The sequence below is a fragment of the Vespa velutina genome, chromosome 18 (genome assembly GCF_912470025.1).
Source record: "Vespa velutina chromosome 18, iVesVel2.1, whole genome shotgun sequence".
Lineage (NCBI taxonomy): Eukaryota > Metazoa > Arthropoda > Insecta > Hymenoptera > Vespidae > Vespa > Vespa velutina.
The window spans coordinates 3,687,911-3,705,878 of NC_062205.1; the positions used below are offsets into that span (position 1 = coordinate 3,687,911).

General features: G+C 30.4%; 2 protein-coding genes across 2 annotated transcripts; both read right to left on the reverse strand.

Moving 5' to 3' along the window:
- Positions 1-7,855: 7,855 nt before the first annotated feature.
- On the reverse strand, positions 7,856-11,647 carry LOC124955570. The gene is made up of 3 exons (XM_047510159.1): positions 10,556-11,647; positions 9,877-10,109; positions 7,856-9,230 (listed from the first exon to the last, which is right to left on the reverse strand). Exons 1-3 carry the CDS (start codon positions 10,644-10,646, stop codon positions 9,045-9,047), a joined length of 510 nt encoding a protein of 169 aa, XP_047366115.1. The 5' UTR covers positions 10,647-11,647; the 3' UTR covers positions 7,856-9,044.
- A 324-nt stretch (positions 11,648-11,971) lies between these two features.
- LOC124955571 lies at positions 11,972-17,930 on the reverse strand. Its single transcript, XM_047510161.1, has 11 exons — positions 16,955-17,930; positions 16,767-16,881; positions 16,428-16,538; positions 16,199-16,354; positions 16,083-16,127; positions 14,682-15,499; positions 14,482-14,581; positions 14,293-14,403; positions 14,015-14,170; positions 13,832-13,944; positions 11,972-13,687 (listed from the first exon to the last, which is right to left on the reverse strand). The coding sequence occupies exons 1-10, from the start codon at positions 17,740-17,742 to the stop codon at positions 13,894-13,896; spliced, it is 2,451 nt and encodes an 816-aa protein (XP_047366117.1). The 5' UTR covers positions 17,743-17,930; the 3' UTR covers positions 11,972-13,687; positions 13,832-13,893.
- Between the last annotated feature and the right edge of the window lie 38 nt (positions 17,931-17,968).

Below are 17,968 nucleotides of genomic sequence, written 5' to 3' on the forward strand. Positions count from 1 at the left end.
ATCGCATAGATTACCTTCACTTGGCAATGCTCCCGAGTATTACTCTTCTATGCATGTAAGAGTACGCTCTACATGTTATTTAGGTTATTCTCTCTAATCGAGAGTTAAGAGTTTCGATGTCTAATTTTTCATACGTTAATAATCATATCGATATACGAACAAGTCGCTAAGACTATTTTCTTATATTTAGGTCAATGGGTAACACCTTGCGACATATTAACGGGCTACCGATTTAAGATCATAATAATCGGTAAATTGATAAGAAAATAGCAAACTGGATAAGATAATATAGGTATATGTAGCGCATATAATTCTTCTCTGAAACAAAAAAGAAAAAGAGGACGGAAGAGCATTTCCTTAGTTAGGTGCGAATACGTGTGACAGCTTGATGATCGTAAAGTACTAACATTACTCTCCAATAGATCTTTTTCTTTTAATGTTATGTCGAGAGAGAAAAACAAAGAAAATGGACGAGGAGTCGTCGCCAAAAAAAAAAAATATAAAAAAAATGAAAAAAAAAAAAGAAAAAATAAAAAAAAAAAAGAAAATAATGAGTTTGATGAGTGTATTTGTTAGTTTATGAAAACAGTGTTTAACACTTTCTTTATTCGTTAGTTACGAAATATAAAAGCAATTATCGTCGTATACTAAAAGATAATATCTACTATCTATTAAGATGCTCCTTGTGCTGCGAAAATCTATATCCATTAGCGGCAAGTGCGACTTTCGATATTGCTTAAAAACTGCACAACAGTCCCGAGACAATTGGGGGAGATAGTTTCTCGTTAATCGAGAAAATTCTCGGTATCTTTTCGCCGATAAAAGAAAAAAAAAGCGATCAAATGTGTATCCTTATAGGAAGGAACATCTAAAATCTTATCTACCGTTCGAGAAAAAGAAAAAAAAAAACTATTGAAAGTTTACCCATCAAAACATTCGCCCGTTTTATGCTAAATAAAAAAGCGGGAAGCACTGGTTGATTGCATGATAAGATCTAAAGTAATGATGATATCTTTGCTTTTGCATTTCTTCGAATAACACACACACATACACACACACACACACACACAAAACACACATACGCACGCACACAGAGAGCATTCGAAATAGAATATTATAATATCGTTCAACAAGGTAATAGTTGTAACGATAGGCTGGATTAAGTGATTAGTTTAACATATGCATAATCGACTGGTAATATTAATTCCAAACATATGATACTATACTTGTACGAATAACTCACGAATATCGCATTAGACTTTAGCAGAAAAAGCTCGGTGTATTTTCGTCTAGAGATAAACTCTTAAATGTCTCGTTGGATTACTGGATAAAACGACTTTGTTTTTTCATAAAAAAGAAAAAGAACAAAAAACCCGGTAGTGTGTTTGTTGTTCGTTGTACAACTCCGTTAACATGCATATACATTAATACATACGTGTATATATATATATATATATATATATATACTTATGTATAAATACTTGTATGTATATATCTATCTATCTTTTTAAATACATGTTGCTCGTTATACGACAACTGCGTGACGTGCTTATACATTAATACATACATACATACATATATATATAAGTAAATTTATATATACTTATGTATAAATACTTATATGTATATATCTATCTATCTATAAATGTACACAAACCAAATAAGGCACACATGAAACAATAATTACTATCAGCTATAAAGTTTGCGATTTAATCGTCAATGATTTCTTATATATCTTGATGGCTTGACGGTAGTATACATCATTTTGCTGCTTGTGTTTAGAATACGATAATCGTGAATTCTTATCATCATTTTGTTATAACTGTGGGATTGGTACTAACCGTTTGTACGATGTGTATAACCAGAATATTTATAGCGATACCAATTATCTCGTAGGTCTATAGAAACGTGTAGATGTGTATCTACTACTACTACAGTGTGTGTTATACATAATACTGATTCTCATCTCTTTAATACAAATCTATTGTACGCTCCTGAAAGATTTTACATGAAATTTTTACTAAAATAGACGAGTTTCCGGCTATGTTTATATAAAAATATATCAATGTGTGCTACGTTCAAAACTAGAATCCAAAACTCCTTTTACTGGCTGAGAAAAACAATAAAGTGAAATCAGATATAAATAACCGAGTATTCTTATTTTTTTATTTATTTATTATTCAACCAATCGTCCTTCCTATAAAACAAATAGATTATATTTGAACTTTACGCTCCCAAATATATTACATATGTAATAAATGTATCATTGAAGCTTGTACACGTCCTATGATCAAAATCATTGAGGGAGATCCAGAGGAAGATGAAATTTTTAATGGGTGAAATAAAGGTATGAAAAGTTTTATTTTGAAATTATTTAAACAAAACAAAAAAAATATACGTATCTATATAAGCAGTTTTTTTTTTTTTTTTTTTTTTAAATATACTTCCTATGAACGTGCAATGAACGTAAAGTGAATCTAAAACTAACTTGAGGTGGGATATATATCTATGTAAAAAATAATGTTGGAATGCGCAAACATAAAGAACAGCTGAAAGTATGATTGAAAATTTTTATTTCCATTTACAAAGTTCTTTGATAGAGTCACAGTAATATAACGCGTAGAAAATATAATGAGCTTTAAAAAGTAACATTTCTTATTTCTTATCGTCTCTTGTTATTTTACCTCTACCATGTCTGTCCTTACATGCGTTCGGATTGGCTTGTTGAATTTTTAATAGTAACTTAGAGGTTTCAAGCACACATCTTCCTATAAAAGAAATAGAGAATTAGTTAACGATGATCGTTTTGTCGCAACAATGAAAATTTTTCCATCACTTTTATAATATTAAAATTTTAATGAAACTACGGATATAGCGTTTCTATGATACAAATTTTTAAATTCTTTTCCTATGTATTATGCAACGTGTTTTATTAATGCTTCTCATTGCTTTTATATATTCTAATATGATGAATCAAATTCTATTTATAAATATTATAGTAGTTTATCGTGACAAGATATAACGATGCTTTATGAGAGATAAAATTAAATGTATAGAAAAATATCCGTGTAATTTTAGTAACACTTTTACTATCTTGAAAACAAAATTTCTTGCAGTGTAATTAGTCGATTGATAAACAGGCTCTGCTGAGCATACTGCGAATTCTAAAGATGGTAAATATATATCTGTAGAAATGTTAGCGTCATATTCTATATTTCTACAAGTACTTATACACATCGTTTAGAAAAGTGTGCGATGATGATAAATGAGCCGTTTATGCGAATAACTAATTATTACACTTTACGAGTTATAAGAAAAACTCTATATATTCGATAAACAAATTCGAGACAATTCTATGACGATAATTTTGTCAAAACGATGATCAAGATCGTCGAATGAGAAACCATTTTCGAAGAATACAATCCTTTTGAATTATTAAATCTTTAATGAATTATTAAAATATCTTTGTAAAATTGTGAGGTATTTCTTCAAGTAAAAAACACTGGAAAAGGTAATAACATGAGACTATAAACAAAAGTTTGAAATTCGCATACAAATATTTTATTATTGTAAAGTTTAGAAAAATAATTTAAATTGCATCGGAATAAACTAATAAGCATGAATGAAACTGAGAAAATGCACTATTTCTTAAGCCGATGAAAATATTTATTGCGATTGATTTTATATGAATAAATAAGAAGATTTGTAATTTTTCTGAAACAAGTTATGGGTAAAAAATATAATACATGGTAAACTGGAAAATAAGATATCAAGAGAATTCAAAGATTATCAAGGCAAATAAGCGTTTTAAAAATTCTAATGTGATAAAGAAATATTTAAGAGTATACACTTTAAAGTTGAAAAAGACATTCGAAGTTGTAAATTCTTTCTGTGAAGAAGAGAAAATAAAATATGCAGACGAGTAATAGTTACGACAAAAAAAAGAAATAATCTCATATGAAGTAATAATACGTATTGTTAGAAAAGGGAAGAGAAAATATCAAAATAAAACATTAAGCGATAGTCGAGAAAAAAGCTTTCAGACAAGAAACGTTTGAATCATTGATCGTTTGAGAGGCTTGAAAACAGGATGCATAAGTACTTGAGTAGATAGGATTCTAGACAGATTTAAAAAGCACGACATCCAGAAAAAGCATTAAATCTAATGACGGATTATCTTCCATGAAACAATGCACTAAAATTTACTTGCAATTTAAGGTATGTACAATGACGAGTCGTCGATAAGTATGGACAAAGGAAAGGTAGCAAAAAATCGTACAAAATTTGGAAAAAAGTAGACACATGCCTGTTATGTCGCACAAAGACGAGAAAAAGTGAGCGAATTATTAATAGGAATCTTAAGCATGGATAAAACAAATCTTTTGCGAATATTTACCTTTTTTTTCTTTTTTTTTTTTTTTTTTTTTTTTTATCGATGAGTAATCGTGTGAAATAAATCGCTGGATATAAAATTAGTAATTCGATTGTCCTCGTCGTTGTCGATTCGTTTTCTCTCCATTTTCACGTAGAAATGGAAATGTTTGATCCGTGCGATCGCGGTCAGTCTTAATTTTCTCTTCCTCTTTTACGCTTTTAACACAATATATGGCACAGTCGAGAATCCAATCTTTCGAGCTCCCGTCGTAGTCTATAGACTTTACCCTCTCGGAGCGTCTATAGACACAGTACGGACGAGCTATGTAAAGACAAGATGCGCGCGCCTGTTTAACGATCGTCTAGAGAAGACATGGTAGGAGAAAAAGGAGGGCGAGAGTAATACCTCCTTTAACTTAATATTTAAAAAGCGCGAGATAGCCGACGTCCGAGACGTCTTTCCTTTTCATATTTCAACGGCGCATTTTTTATGAACGCGGATCACGAGCGATTTATCCCTTTTACCACGCCTCTTGAAACTTCGTAAAATCGTCGTTGCACTTTCAACAAAGTCGCCCCTTTGGTATACCCCCGTGCTCGCCTCGCATCCTCAACAGAAGGCGAGCTTTGCTTTTGTATTTTTAGAATTGCCAAGCCAGCCAATCGTTCCGCGCTTTAACTTCCTTTTCACTTATACCTAACTCTATCTACGTAGCTTTATATGTATGTATGTACGTAAGGGACAATATATGATGATAGGAAAGAGTTAGAGTCAGAAAGAGGAAAAGAGAGAGAGAGAGAGAGAGAGAGAGAGAGAGAGAGAGAGAGAGAGAGAGAGAGAGAGAGAGAGAGGGGAATTTAATTGCAGGTTTGCTGTCCTTGCGCTATCTCTAATGTCCCGTGAGAACGAATAAGTCTGTCTGCCGTACAGTTCGTCTTATATTTTTTCTTTCCTTACATTTCTTTTCCTTCAGCTTTTTACTATTTTGCTATCCTTTCGTTCACTCTAACTTTTATACAAAAACTATTTGCTCTTGCTTCTCTTCTTTTTGTTGGACTCCTTTATCTATCTACGAAAAGGTCTATCACGCGAGAGAATGAAAAAACATTCCAATTCTATTCTTCCCTTTAATATGTCCATCAATTTCAATAGTCAACATTCACATTTTGTATACTCATTATTATTATTATATAAAAAAAAAAGAAAAAAGAAAAAAGAGGATATTCTTTGACGAATCTCTACTTTCTTCTATACTTGCTCTTTTCTACAATCGATACTTTGCTTTCTCTTTGTCTAGCTTTTTGTCTATTTCGTCTTTATTACTACTTGCTTTTAGATACTTTTTTCTCAATCTCCGTCACTTCTTTCTCTAGATTCTCATATCTCTATCGTATCTGTTAATTAATTAATCCTATATTATGCTTTCCTATTTATCTTGTATCTATCGCAATATTCCTAAATTCTATAATATCTTTCCTATTTTTAGCTCTATCTATTCTAATTGCTATCTATCAATGCTTTCCTTTCATTTAAGTCCTTTTTGAATATCCTATATATCTTGTACATTATCTATTCTATCTATTCGACTTGCTATCTATCATTGCTTTCCTTTTACTTATATCCATTCTATATATCTTATATATTATCTTCTCTGTCTAAATCTTTCTTTTACTCTTCGTTTAAACAATTTCTCATATCTCTATCTTTCCTGTTTTTCTTCGCTATCCACTCTTCTTACAAGTCTATTTATCGATTAGAGAAAAGAGTCGTCAATTAAACATTCTTACCCCGTCCGTCTCCCGCGTAACTCCAGATTTACTAAACTAGAAGAAATTATCGTATAACGCGTGTCGATTCGTTGATATTCATGAATTGAATTCAATTGATCTTCTAATTGGTCGATGTAATATTTCATTCGAAAACTATATATAAAAAGTATACTTCCTCAAAGAAGTTCGTCGTGTGAAATAATAAACGGACGATAACCGTGTGCGTAAAAACCTTCGGCTTTTGTGTCGTGCAAAGTACAGGAGCACGTCGATCGGAAACAAAAAAAAAAAGACAAAGTAAAGCAGTTTAGCGTTAGGCTACGATTTTAATACAGATATAGATTAGGAGAGAATAAAAGAGAGAAAGAGAGGGAAAGAGTACAATGTACAAATTGATATATTCATCGTTCAGGTTCGTGCCGACGTAGCACCAATTTGTACGTAACATCGAGACGTCGTTGGTTTAACGCCCGGGAGAATACCGTTTCTCTTCTAATTTTTTTTCTTATTTTATTTTTTGTCTTTTTTTTTTTTTTTTTTCTTTATTTTTTTACACGGCTTACTTCGATGAAGTATTTTTATTTATCGATTTCTCCAGATTGAAAGTAGTTCGCTTATCAATTCCTTTTTTTGGGGATATTCGATTGAAATGAACTTTGCTATTTTATTTAGGATTTTGTCGCGCGCGTTAAAAGATGTTTCTTCCATCCTCTTTACTTGCTAGAAAAATATTTAGTCTCAATTGGAAGCATCGTAGAGCTGTTTCACGGATGATCAATATTATATTGTATTATGTTCGTGTAGAAATATCTTTTCAAATCGTATAGAGTTTTTCTTAATATAAAAGAAAGGATTTATCTTTCGAGATAATATGCTGCAGTTTTTCTTCGATCTGCATGTATCTTTTATGTATTTCGATACCATTGCGTAAATTATTACTCTCCGATATTTCCTAGTCTATATTTATATATATATATACATATCATATCATATTTCCGCGTATATAATCTAATTTCTGACGTGTTTTATATTATACTATATATCTGCATACATGTACATACATACATTTCAAAATGATTTTCCGTCAAGTCAAGTAACAATTACAATCACTTTCTTTATTACATTTATATTCGTATCTATTCGATAAAAAAATAATTTAGAATTAGTATTGATCGTTGAAATATTTCCTAATATTAACATGCTGATAACATGCATCTGCCAACTTATAGTTCTCTTAATGAGTATTTATTTTAGATATATAATATTTATCAAGCTGCACGTAATCTTATAAATGTTATTTCTAATTAACGCGACTAAAAATGTCGCGCCGTTTATATTTTTTTTTTTTTTTTTTTTTTTTTTTTTTTTTTTTTTTTTTTTTTTTTTGATTAAATGAACAAATATACTCCATTCCTATATTGACGCTGCACGACTTTCGTTTTTTGCATGCAACGACGATAGATGTGTCGCTTGTTTACGTGAAAATCGATAAAATCGATAATGTGTTGTACATATTGATTATGAAAGAAATTGATCATATCTCAATGGCAAATGATAATTTTATATTGATATATGCCCAAGTTATTTAGAGATTCGTCTACACGTGAGAGCGATAAGAAAATGACACGTCATGAACAATACTATATATATATATATATATATATATATATATATATATATATATATATATATATATATATATTCTGCCCAGATAACTGATATAAGATAACATAAAGAAATAGAAAAGATTCATAAAGATTTTTCAATCAATTTTTCATTTTCATAGTAGTAATACAAAGTATATCGTCCATCATTGTAATGATCAAATTTACTAATATTACTTTGGAATATTTACGTACATAAAAATTTGTCAAGTAATTTGTTATTTAAATATGATCACTGTTTCGAAAGCATGAGTATGAAGTTATACACTGATACAATACTTTATTACTGTATCAATTTTTCGGGGACGGTGCTTGTTAAATATCACGTCTTTCATCAAAGAAACAAATACAACGAATTTTATAGAGGTTCCTTTTTCAACTTGATTATCTCCATTTGGATTCATTTTGTATTAAATCTTTAAATATTTATAAATCTGGAGAAAGAATAGAAGGCATAAATCAATTGCAAAGCAAGTTTTTAATCGCTTTACTATTTATATTTCATGTGTGTGTATATAATTCACATATTTTCCGATGTCACAGAATTATTTGCATGCCTATGAATAAAGATCGAAGGCACTATATATCCATAAAATATTTGATCTTTTGTTTTCATTCCGCCGGTATTACAATCTGATAATTTTACTTCTTATTGTTTCATAGTGTTTGCAAATTGAGATAACGTGTATATAGGTAAGAAGCCTAATAGACCATATGCTAAATCTAATCTATTCTATTATATTAGCATAGCCATTATTGTTATGTTAATAATCTGATACTGTGTGAGAAAAAAAAGTTGAGCAAACTAATGATAAGCTAATCATATAGTGTCTAGATAAACCAATAGAAGTACGCTTTTTGTAATTGGCCGAGTTATATATTTTCCAATTTATATTCGCTTAAAGGGAGCGTAAAGTTACATTTTATAAGACTACTAACATTCGATGAAATATTTTTTAAACGTATAAGAAGAAATAGAAAATCGTATAAGCGAGTTATAGAAATAACAGAAAGAAATATTACAATTTTAAAAGAAATTACAAAGAGCAAAGAGAAAAACAAACAAAACAAAAAACTGAATCTAAAACAACTATGCCATTTTTGAAATATTCAAAGATAAAACATATACCTCTGTGTATATAAAAAAAAATATACTTTATAAGAAGATACATAAGTTATGGGGGAATAAAATGAAAGAATATATCGAAGAAATTGATATAACGACGATTCCTATTCTTAACTTTCCCTTTTCTTCGTAGTAATAGCCAAGTAACAAAAGGAACCGTGATGAGGTACAGGTTGAGAAGTCAAAAAAGCACCATCGTCTGGCGATAATGACATTATCATTGATTTCTCTTCAGCCATATCCTCTAAATTGATTAATGAGTCCAATGGATCGTCAGTAACGTCGATTTTGCCAGGCTAAAATATTTCGACAAACACTATAAAAATTGTTTACATGATTTTCTGATCAGATCGAAAATATAATTTATAAGAAATCTAAATGTTCCCTATTGAATTAATGAAACTTCTCTGACATCAAAATGCAAATCTATTAAAAAGCCAAAATAAAAAAAAAGATTAGAAAATCTAAATAAAAATCGGATCCTCTATCGAATAAGTACTAACAAGTGTTAATGAACATTCGAACTAGTTGCAATAAATGAGATTTGATTAAATGACAAAAGGCGTTTACAATTTTATTACAAGAGTCATACCCTTTGCACAAATTGGACAAGTTTTATCACTCTAGAAGATACATTTGTTTTATACACGAGATATCTGTCAAACATTGCAAAATATTAAATTAATAATTTAACGAGGAAATAAAAGAAAAGAATATCTGATATCTTCCGATTGGAAAAATTCCAAGTAAATCTTCTTTTCTATCAATTTTTTATGCTACAAATATATTCAACATCAAAAATACGCTATGCACATTTATTGTGTATATATATATATATATATATATATATATATATATATATGTGTGTGTGTGTGTGTGTGTGTGTGTGTGTGTATAAAATGATTATAGAGAAAAAAGAAAGGTGATCAATTAATAAAATACACTGACTATGAATCTGGCTATATCCGTAAGACATTCGATAATAGGCGGTGGTTTGTCGAAAGGAGGCCTCAATTGACTTTCTTGAAGATTCAATACTAAATAATGCATAAAATCATTTCTAAGTCGCATTGCTGCAATATCGTGGTTGGTATTCATCAAGAAACGTAACCACTTTACTGCGTTTTGCCGATCTAAAGCGAAATAAGTAGATAAATTTTCAATAAATCGATGATCTATAACGAATCAATATCGCAGCATAGAATATAAAAATGTTTTAAAGGGATCTGCAGGCAAACGTAAATATAATTAATTACTTATGTATAATATAAAAGAAAAAAAAAAAATGATTGCAAAATAACATGCTTTAAATTTCACATTCACAGAGATGTCATAATACGCTTATGAATGTATTAATGTTACCGAAGTAATAAGATTCTTTTAATAAAAATATAAAGAATTATAGGAACAAAAGATCATATTTAGAATAAATTTTGGAAAGCGAGTTTTTGACAGACAAAAATATATTTATATAACTATATGGAATGAGGCTATATGGCGGATGTTTAGAAAAATAGTAATTAATACGAAAAATTCCAAACTAAGCGTATAATAAGTATACACGTAGATTTTCCATTTTAATTAATATACGTGAGTAATAATTATTAATTAAAAGGAATACCGCGAAATCTCTTCATGTCGATGACCAGGCGTTTGGCCAGGTAAAGGTTATAATTGCAATCGTAATTAAGACTAGCTATGTCATCGTCCATTCCTTTTTAAAGTAAAAGAACTATTTGTATCTTTAGGTGAGAAATTTAGGGATATCTTAATTGTAATTCACTGATGATTCGTTACAAATTGAACAAATCAACAAATAATTTTTCTTTCTTATCGTCTCGAGGCTTATTATACTAACTACATTCACATATTCGGAAAGGGAAGGTCGATACTTCTTTGATTTTTGTCTCCCTTACGAAACTACATTCGATTGTCTGACAATAAATAATATGCAAAGATTTACGAGGAAAAATATCAAATAGAATTATGGATAATTAAATTCTACAAGAGCAAAAGAACGAAACAATTCTTTCTTAGGAATAAATGAATAAGGTTCGTTGCAAGAGTATATATATATTCATACATATATACACATAAGTGAACATATATACACATTCTTCTAAACATCTTTATGTAATATAAATTGACATTTCTTGGCCATTTTTCTTCATATTTTATTAGTCAAGGCTGGAAACAAAAAAAAATCATTGAAAATCTTAGGCTCGTTTATCAGAAATATACTGAAGAGCTGCGATGTTCTAATTTATGATTTTCTTATTTCATGAATAACTCTCTTTCTCCCTTTTTAAATATTTTACATATTCATATGTATATCAAATCTATTTTCATGTTTCTATTATCTCCTTTTATCTATTTTTAAATTGTACTTTAAAATATTTCTTGATCGTACTTGTCATGTTTTTGGCCTTTCAAAAATTTCATGTGATATACTTACTCGAATTAATTGTTATTAAACCAAGTATAATAGTATAAACATAATAATTAAATTAACTATTGCATATTTTTCGGATTCTACTTTTGGAAGATTTGAGTTTTCAGATATCATCGGACGAAGTGAGTGACGAATGGATGAGAAAAAAAAGAACGATGTTACATATATTGTACATATATGATATAATTAAGGAACAATAATGAGGAAAATTTTATCTTTTAACCTGCACAATCATGTGTATATATATATATATATACATATATATAATATATAATATATGAAATAATTAATTATATAAAGAATTAAATGGAAAAATTGGAATACTATGATGCTGAAATTGTATAAATTGATTTACGATAATTTATTATGGAATGGCAATGATATAAATAATGATAAATTCAACAAGATGTAATCAACTCCCATCCAATAGGCATGAAATAATAAAAGTATAAATGAATTGCGGAATATTTCCTCAAAATATTTCTTCATTAATACAGGTTGGTATTTTACATAATAATGTATATCTTACATGTAAATAATATATTTTGAATATTTGATAAATGTGTTACATAATGATTTTTTTTTCTTTTTTTAGGGATATTCGTTCAGAAGAGAAGGAAAAGAAAATTCTAAATGTTACAAAATTTGACGATTGAAGTATGAAGAAATGACGACAGAAGACTTCTTACTTTGAAAAAAAATTCTATAACGAATTACCTGAAAAATAGATATAAGAAATAATGTGATTGGATTGTAGTAAGAAAGACACAACAAAAAAATATTTCTAAAATTATATTAAAATATCTTTACATTGTAATTGATCGATTTATTAATGTATTACTTAATGAAAACAAAAAAAATTCGAAAAATATTTGTAGAGTTTACACAACGTAATACTATAGAATAATTCCAAATAAATGAAATCTAAAGATTATTCCCAAATGTAATAAATTGTATACATATTAATTATACTATAATGAATTAATTACAAGCAGATTTTTATATAAATTATATATTATATATGAATAAATCGAAGGGATTTTTTCCAAAACGTAAAACGATTTAATTGAAAAAGAGTTTGAAGTTAGCTTTTAAATATATATTTTGCTTGAATGAAATTAAAAGAATATAACAATACTTAAATCAAGACGTATCGATATTAATCCTTAATCAAAAATATTAAAACATGAAATTTACATATATAATATTGAATTAAATGTATAGAACGAAATGAAACATATAAAAATAATATAAATGACACAAATTAATACATATTGTCGTAAGAAATAAATGTAGATTAGAAAGACATTGAATCATCGAATTGTTTGAAATTGTATAATGAAAACTATTGGCATAATGTAATACAAAAATTATGATACAAAAAACAACTCAGATTATCACACACACACACACACACACATATACATAAAGATTAAAATAAACATTGTTTAACTACAATAAACACATAATTAATTTTTTTGTAAACTCCTTGCTCGTGCAGATTATCCGAAAACCTTATCTGAAAAATCCTACCACTTCTTTTGACATCACATTCTCCTGTCACAGAAATTAATTCTCTAAGCATTGAAATGAAATTCTTCAAATGTAATTCAGGAGAACGTGATGATTATAGAATTATTATTCTTTATAATAAAAATCATTAATAATATATCTGCAGATAAATGATCAGTAAAGTCTAAGGCAAAAAAGTCGGTAATACCGGTAACTGGTAATTTCATTGAGTTGATGATTGCGCTTAGCTGGTTATTTCGATGAGTAGGCAATGTCGATAAGGTTGGTAAGTCGGTAAGTCATTGATTAATTATTATAGAGACACTGAATTAATGCCTTACTATTTCATAGACACTGTAATTCATTGATTAAATTCGATAGCTACATTCAGAATTATTTATAAACTATTTCATAGATACTATTTCATGTTTATATTAATAATTTATTTTCAATTAACGAAGAGAATTTTATTCATACATAGTAAATATAAAAAATTTAGGATTTTTATGAATACATATCAATCATAGGCCGCCCAGATAAAACCACAGATAAATTATACGTAGTATAAAAGAGATAGGGAATTTGTAAAAGTTTACATAACATCGATTACAACAGTGCGATAAATATTGAACGAGAAAAGTATTGTAGATAGCGTTTTCTATAAAGAAGCGCAACCCTTTCATTGCATATATATTTCAGAAAACTTTATAAAATCTCTGTCTACATTTTTTACGAATCACTTTTATTCGTACTATTAAAATCGATATATTCCTTTAGTATTTGTAACGTCTGCAAATAAACATTTTTTATATATCGAGAAGCTTACATGCAGTATATAAAAAGATTTATTTAAAGTGAATTACGATAGAATTATTTATAACTTATAAAATTATAATGTAAAAGATTATTTGTATGAATATGAAAAACACTTACGTATCGCGTTTTTTTTTTTTTTAAATAGATTTTATAATTTTTACTACTTGAAAAAGTAATGATTAAGTTACTGTTCGTAATATATTGCAATATGCTGCTGCTGTTTTGATAACCTATAATCGAGATACATTTAATTAACAATATTAGGGATTATAAGAAAAATTTGTTGAACTGTTTATATACCTGACCAAAAGTTTGAAGAGATAGTTCTATTACGTTTCCTGCTGTAATTCTCATGGGACAATGAGATATAGCCATTATTAAAATGACGCTCTTGGCCTTGTTGTTTGGCAAACGATACCAATCGAGTATGCAGGACGTTACAGCCACCTTTTCTGCCTATCATTATCAATTACTTTAAGAGTTATATATATATATATATATATATATATATATATATATACTCTTATAAAAAAATCTTTTAGTATACGTACGTAGATGAGAGATAGTAAAATGTCTACCTGTAAACTAAGTTGTTCACCGACAAAACAGAACATGAAAATATGAGATGTTATAGATAAAAGCCCGACGAAGTATGTACAAATACTAGTCAGGTTGTGGTTGCCCCATTCCTTTAGAATTATTGAGATCGTGTTAGAGATAATTCATGTTAGATAGGAAAGAAAAGTAAAAAATATTAACACGAGTACCGTAATTAAACAATATCCAAAGAAACACATGGTCAAGGTGCAACCCATGAGCTCGAACAAACATATCTGTTGCATCGTAACTTCTACCGTTTGCAAAAAACTACGAAGATGCGAAACGATTAGATAAATTCAATAATTAACATATGACTACTACAATAAAACAATTATGATCAAGTGGTAATAAAGCGATGTTTTTCTACCTTCGTACTTTAATTTGATGCTCGACCGTTATAGAAATCAGTTTATTCGTTTGATCTTCTCCGTTATCTGTCTTTTTAACGATACCTTTGATTAATTTCACGAGAATTTCGAGTTGTCCGCAAGCATGCATGACGAAAAGTGCCGCTAAGCCACAGATCGCTGTGGTAATTGAATAAGTTACCAATCCGGAGACGCACTGCAGGCAAAAGACGATCTCATAATTAGGACTGATTTGATCGTCGAAGAAGACATAGTATCCGGAACAGGGAAGAGGCCTGATCGTAATATTTTGAAGGGTTACTATCTTGCCCCTAGAAAGGGGTAGAAAAACTCGATTGAAACCACCACTGCTATACATGAGAATGCCGCAAATGAGAAGCAATCGCCTTCCGAGTTTTGCTTTTTTTTTCATTATCACACGATAACTTTCGATTTTAACACTTTTCCAATCCTCTTCGACGTGCCTCAGGCAACGAGCGATTTGGTTTTCCTGCAAGAGCAATCCGCTATATTTCGCTATCGAAATGACGTTGTAAAAGATGAGCGGTAATTTTTTCAGCTTCGAGCCAGAATCTTTTTCGATCAAGATCAAATGAAGTATAGCTGGTACAACGAAGAAACCCAATAGAGAGTAGCTAAATAAAATGACGAGAAGCTTTAGCAGACTTTCCGTACATTCCTTTTTCTTCTTCGAAAATGGCCATATGCCGAGTGTACGAAGCAAGTAGTCACACAACTCGGTCGTATACCCTATGTCTTCTTTGTAATTTTTATTCCCTTCGGTCATAACAAAGTTTTGATTCCTTATCGATATTTTCTTTTAGCTACTTCTCTTTCTTTATAACCCTAACAGAGTTGCAAGATGGTTGCGTTTGAATTGCTTCTGAACTATCGAGAAAATTGCCGCGTTTAAAATACTCCCTGCGGAACAAAAATTACAATATTGTGCGCCTGCGTATTGTTCGATAATTCATGAAGCTTAAACTTTAACGTTTTCTTTAATTCCTTCGAATGATTTTCCGAACTAAGAAAGAATCGAAAGAACGAATAGAAGCGTTATTTCAGTGCTTTTATTAAAAAATTCAAAAGGAAAGTTTATCGTGATACTGTCATTTTCTATGTCTATTATAAACTTCGTTTCTCTTCTTCTCCCTTTGACGATCCCTTCGAGAAAATTCATCCGATCTCAAATTTCCATTGTTCTATATTTATTAATCTTTATACCATTCATTCGGATATACGTATTACATTTATACGAACATAAATTTAACGGGACGACACCTTTATTTGTGTCGAACGATAATTGCGTCGTTTAATTGTAAGACTCGAAGAAAGAAAAAAGATATTAAATCCTTCCGACGTTTCTCATTTTCCAGAATTTATTGCGAATCTTATGCAACCATCGTTCGGAGAAAATTCAGGTAGGCAGCTGAAGTCTTGCAAACCTGGGAAAAAGCACGATCATCTATAGAGATTTAATCAGGTTCGTCTATCAACGTAAGGGAGACCTACTCACGTCACAAAAACCTTGAAGAGATAAATCAAATATCTTGCCGGCTGTCAAACGAGATGGCCGACTAGAACGTATGATTATCATTACCAAGTCACTTATAATGGCATTGGGAAGACGATACCACTCGATCGAGTATGTTGACTCGCCGACCAGCTCGCTCTTTCGATAATAACGCGGAATAAGTAAAGATACATTTAAAAAGAATTATTAAAATTTTGTTAAAGGTGAATACCTCTTCTTTAAGGCGATCACCAATAAATGATATTATAAAGACATTGACGAAAATCGAGGTCATCAGTACGCCATACGTCATCATACTCAGAGTTTCTTTATCTTCCAAATCCTGACAAGTTGAAAAATTTATTTTGACTTGAAATTAAACGTATGAACTTAGGTAAGGAAGAAGGGAAAGGAATGTAATGTTTTCCAAGGGTAGATTATAATTATCAATATTCACGATCAATAATCATTGAATTAGTTTCTTATCTATAATTATAATCTTCCTCTATGTGAATGTGCGAGTAAACAAATTCTTTCTCTCTCTCTCTCTCTCTATCTCTTTTGTACATACCACAAGGACACCAAACTCGAGGAAACATATGATAATGGTACAGCCAACCATTTCACAAAGAAATACGATATTCAATGCCTGTTCGATCTTCTCGGCGTACCTGTAACATGGATTTCTATGGATTCGATACATGGATTAACAAGGAGGAAAGATGAGGTAGGAAAAATAAGAGCAATGTAAAGACTTGCCTGATCGCTTGGAGATGATTATCAATGATGTTGCATATTCTCTTACGTAGACTTTCATTTTCGTACTCGAAAATCGTGTCGATCTGTCTACGGACGACCTCGAAGAGACAGCAAGCATGCATGACACAGCTTGCGATTAGACTGTAAACGCCACAATTTGTCGAGAGTATGAGACTACTGACAAAGATTTGGCCGACGAAAAAGATCTCGAGAATGGGGGAAGTCTCGACGACGAAGAAAATGTAATCACTGAGATAAGGTAGAGGTAACATCGTCGTATTGTCATCCTTTACAATTGGATCGGCTATCAAGGGTATAATAATATGATAGGGTAGAGCCCCGCCGTAGGATAAACTCAAATAAGCGATGGTGAAGAGTCTACCGATCTTGGCACTCTTTACCATCACCGAACGATCCTCCTCGCACTCGACATCTTTATATTGCCTTTCCATTTCCAGCAAACAATATCCAATCTCTTTTCTGTTGATAATCACCGTCCAAAATTTCACGATCGCTAGAGTACTAAATACCTGGGCTGCGATAACCTTCATCATTTTGGTTAATTTTTCCGCGTCGAAATACGTATAGATCAAATGAGGTATCAAAAGGCAACACATCAAGGTAAAGACCAGGCTGATTTGTGCATACATTTTAATCTTGTCAGACAAGCTATCACTTCGATAGAGTGGCCAGATACCAATCGGCGTCAAAAGCGTTCTCGCCACTTTCACCACGTAGTCAACATCGGATTTATATCGATGATTACGAAAGGCTAACTCTCGATTCATTCTTCCTTAAGAATCTACCGAATGAGTTTCCCTCGCGCTTGTCGTCGCAAACTTATTTCAATACTTGCACTTATTGTTTTGCGGCTCGACCCTAAAATACTCCCTGCGTAATTCAACGATCGATCCAAGACACGTAATTTCGAGTAAACTTTAACGTCTAAAACGATTGCAAGTATACGGAAAGAAAATTGGTCGCGTTTAGAGACACGCGATATCAAACACGAAA

Excerpts from the sequence above, each read along its gene's own strand:
- LOC124955571 (XM_047510161.1), bottom strand. The coding sequence starts at position 17,742 with ATGAATCGAGAGTTAGCCTTTCGTAATCATCGATATAAATCCGATGTT. Across the intron at positions 16,882-16,954 it reads AATCATCTCCAAGCGATCAG|AAATCCATGTTACAGGTACG; the intron begins GCAAGTCTTTAC and ends TCGAATCCATAG. Across the intron at positions 14,582-14,681 it reads CATCAAATTAAAGTACGAAG|TTTTTTGCAAACGGTAGAAG; the intron begins GTAGAAAAACAT and ends GCATCTTCGTAG.
- LOC124955570 (XM_047510159.1), bottom strand. The coding sequence starts at position 10,646 with ATGGACGATGACATAGCTAGTCTTAATTACGATTGCAATTATAACCTT. Across the intron at positions 10,110-10,555 it reads CGACATGAAGAGATTTCGCG|ATCATCGATTTATTGAAAAT; the intron begins GTATTCCTTTTA and ends GATTCGTTATAG. Across the intron at positions 9,231-9,876 it reads TAGCCAGATTCATAGTCAGT|CCTGGCAAAATCGACGTTAC; the intron begins GTATTTTATTAA and ends GAAATATTTTAG.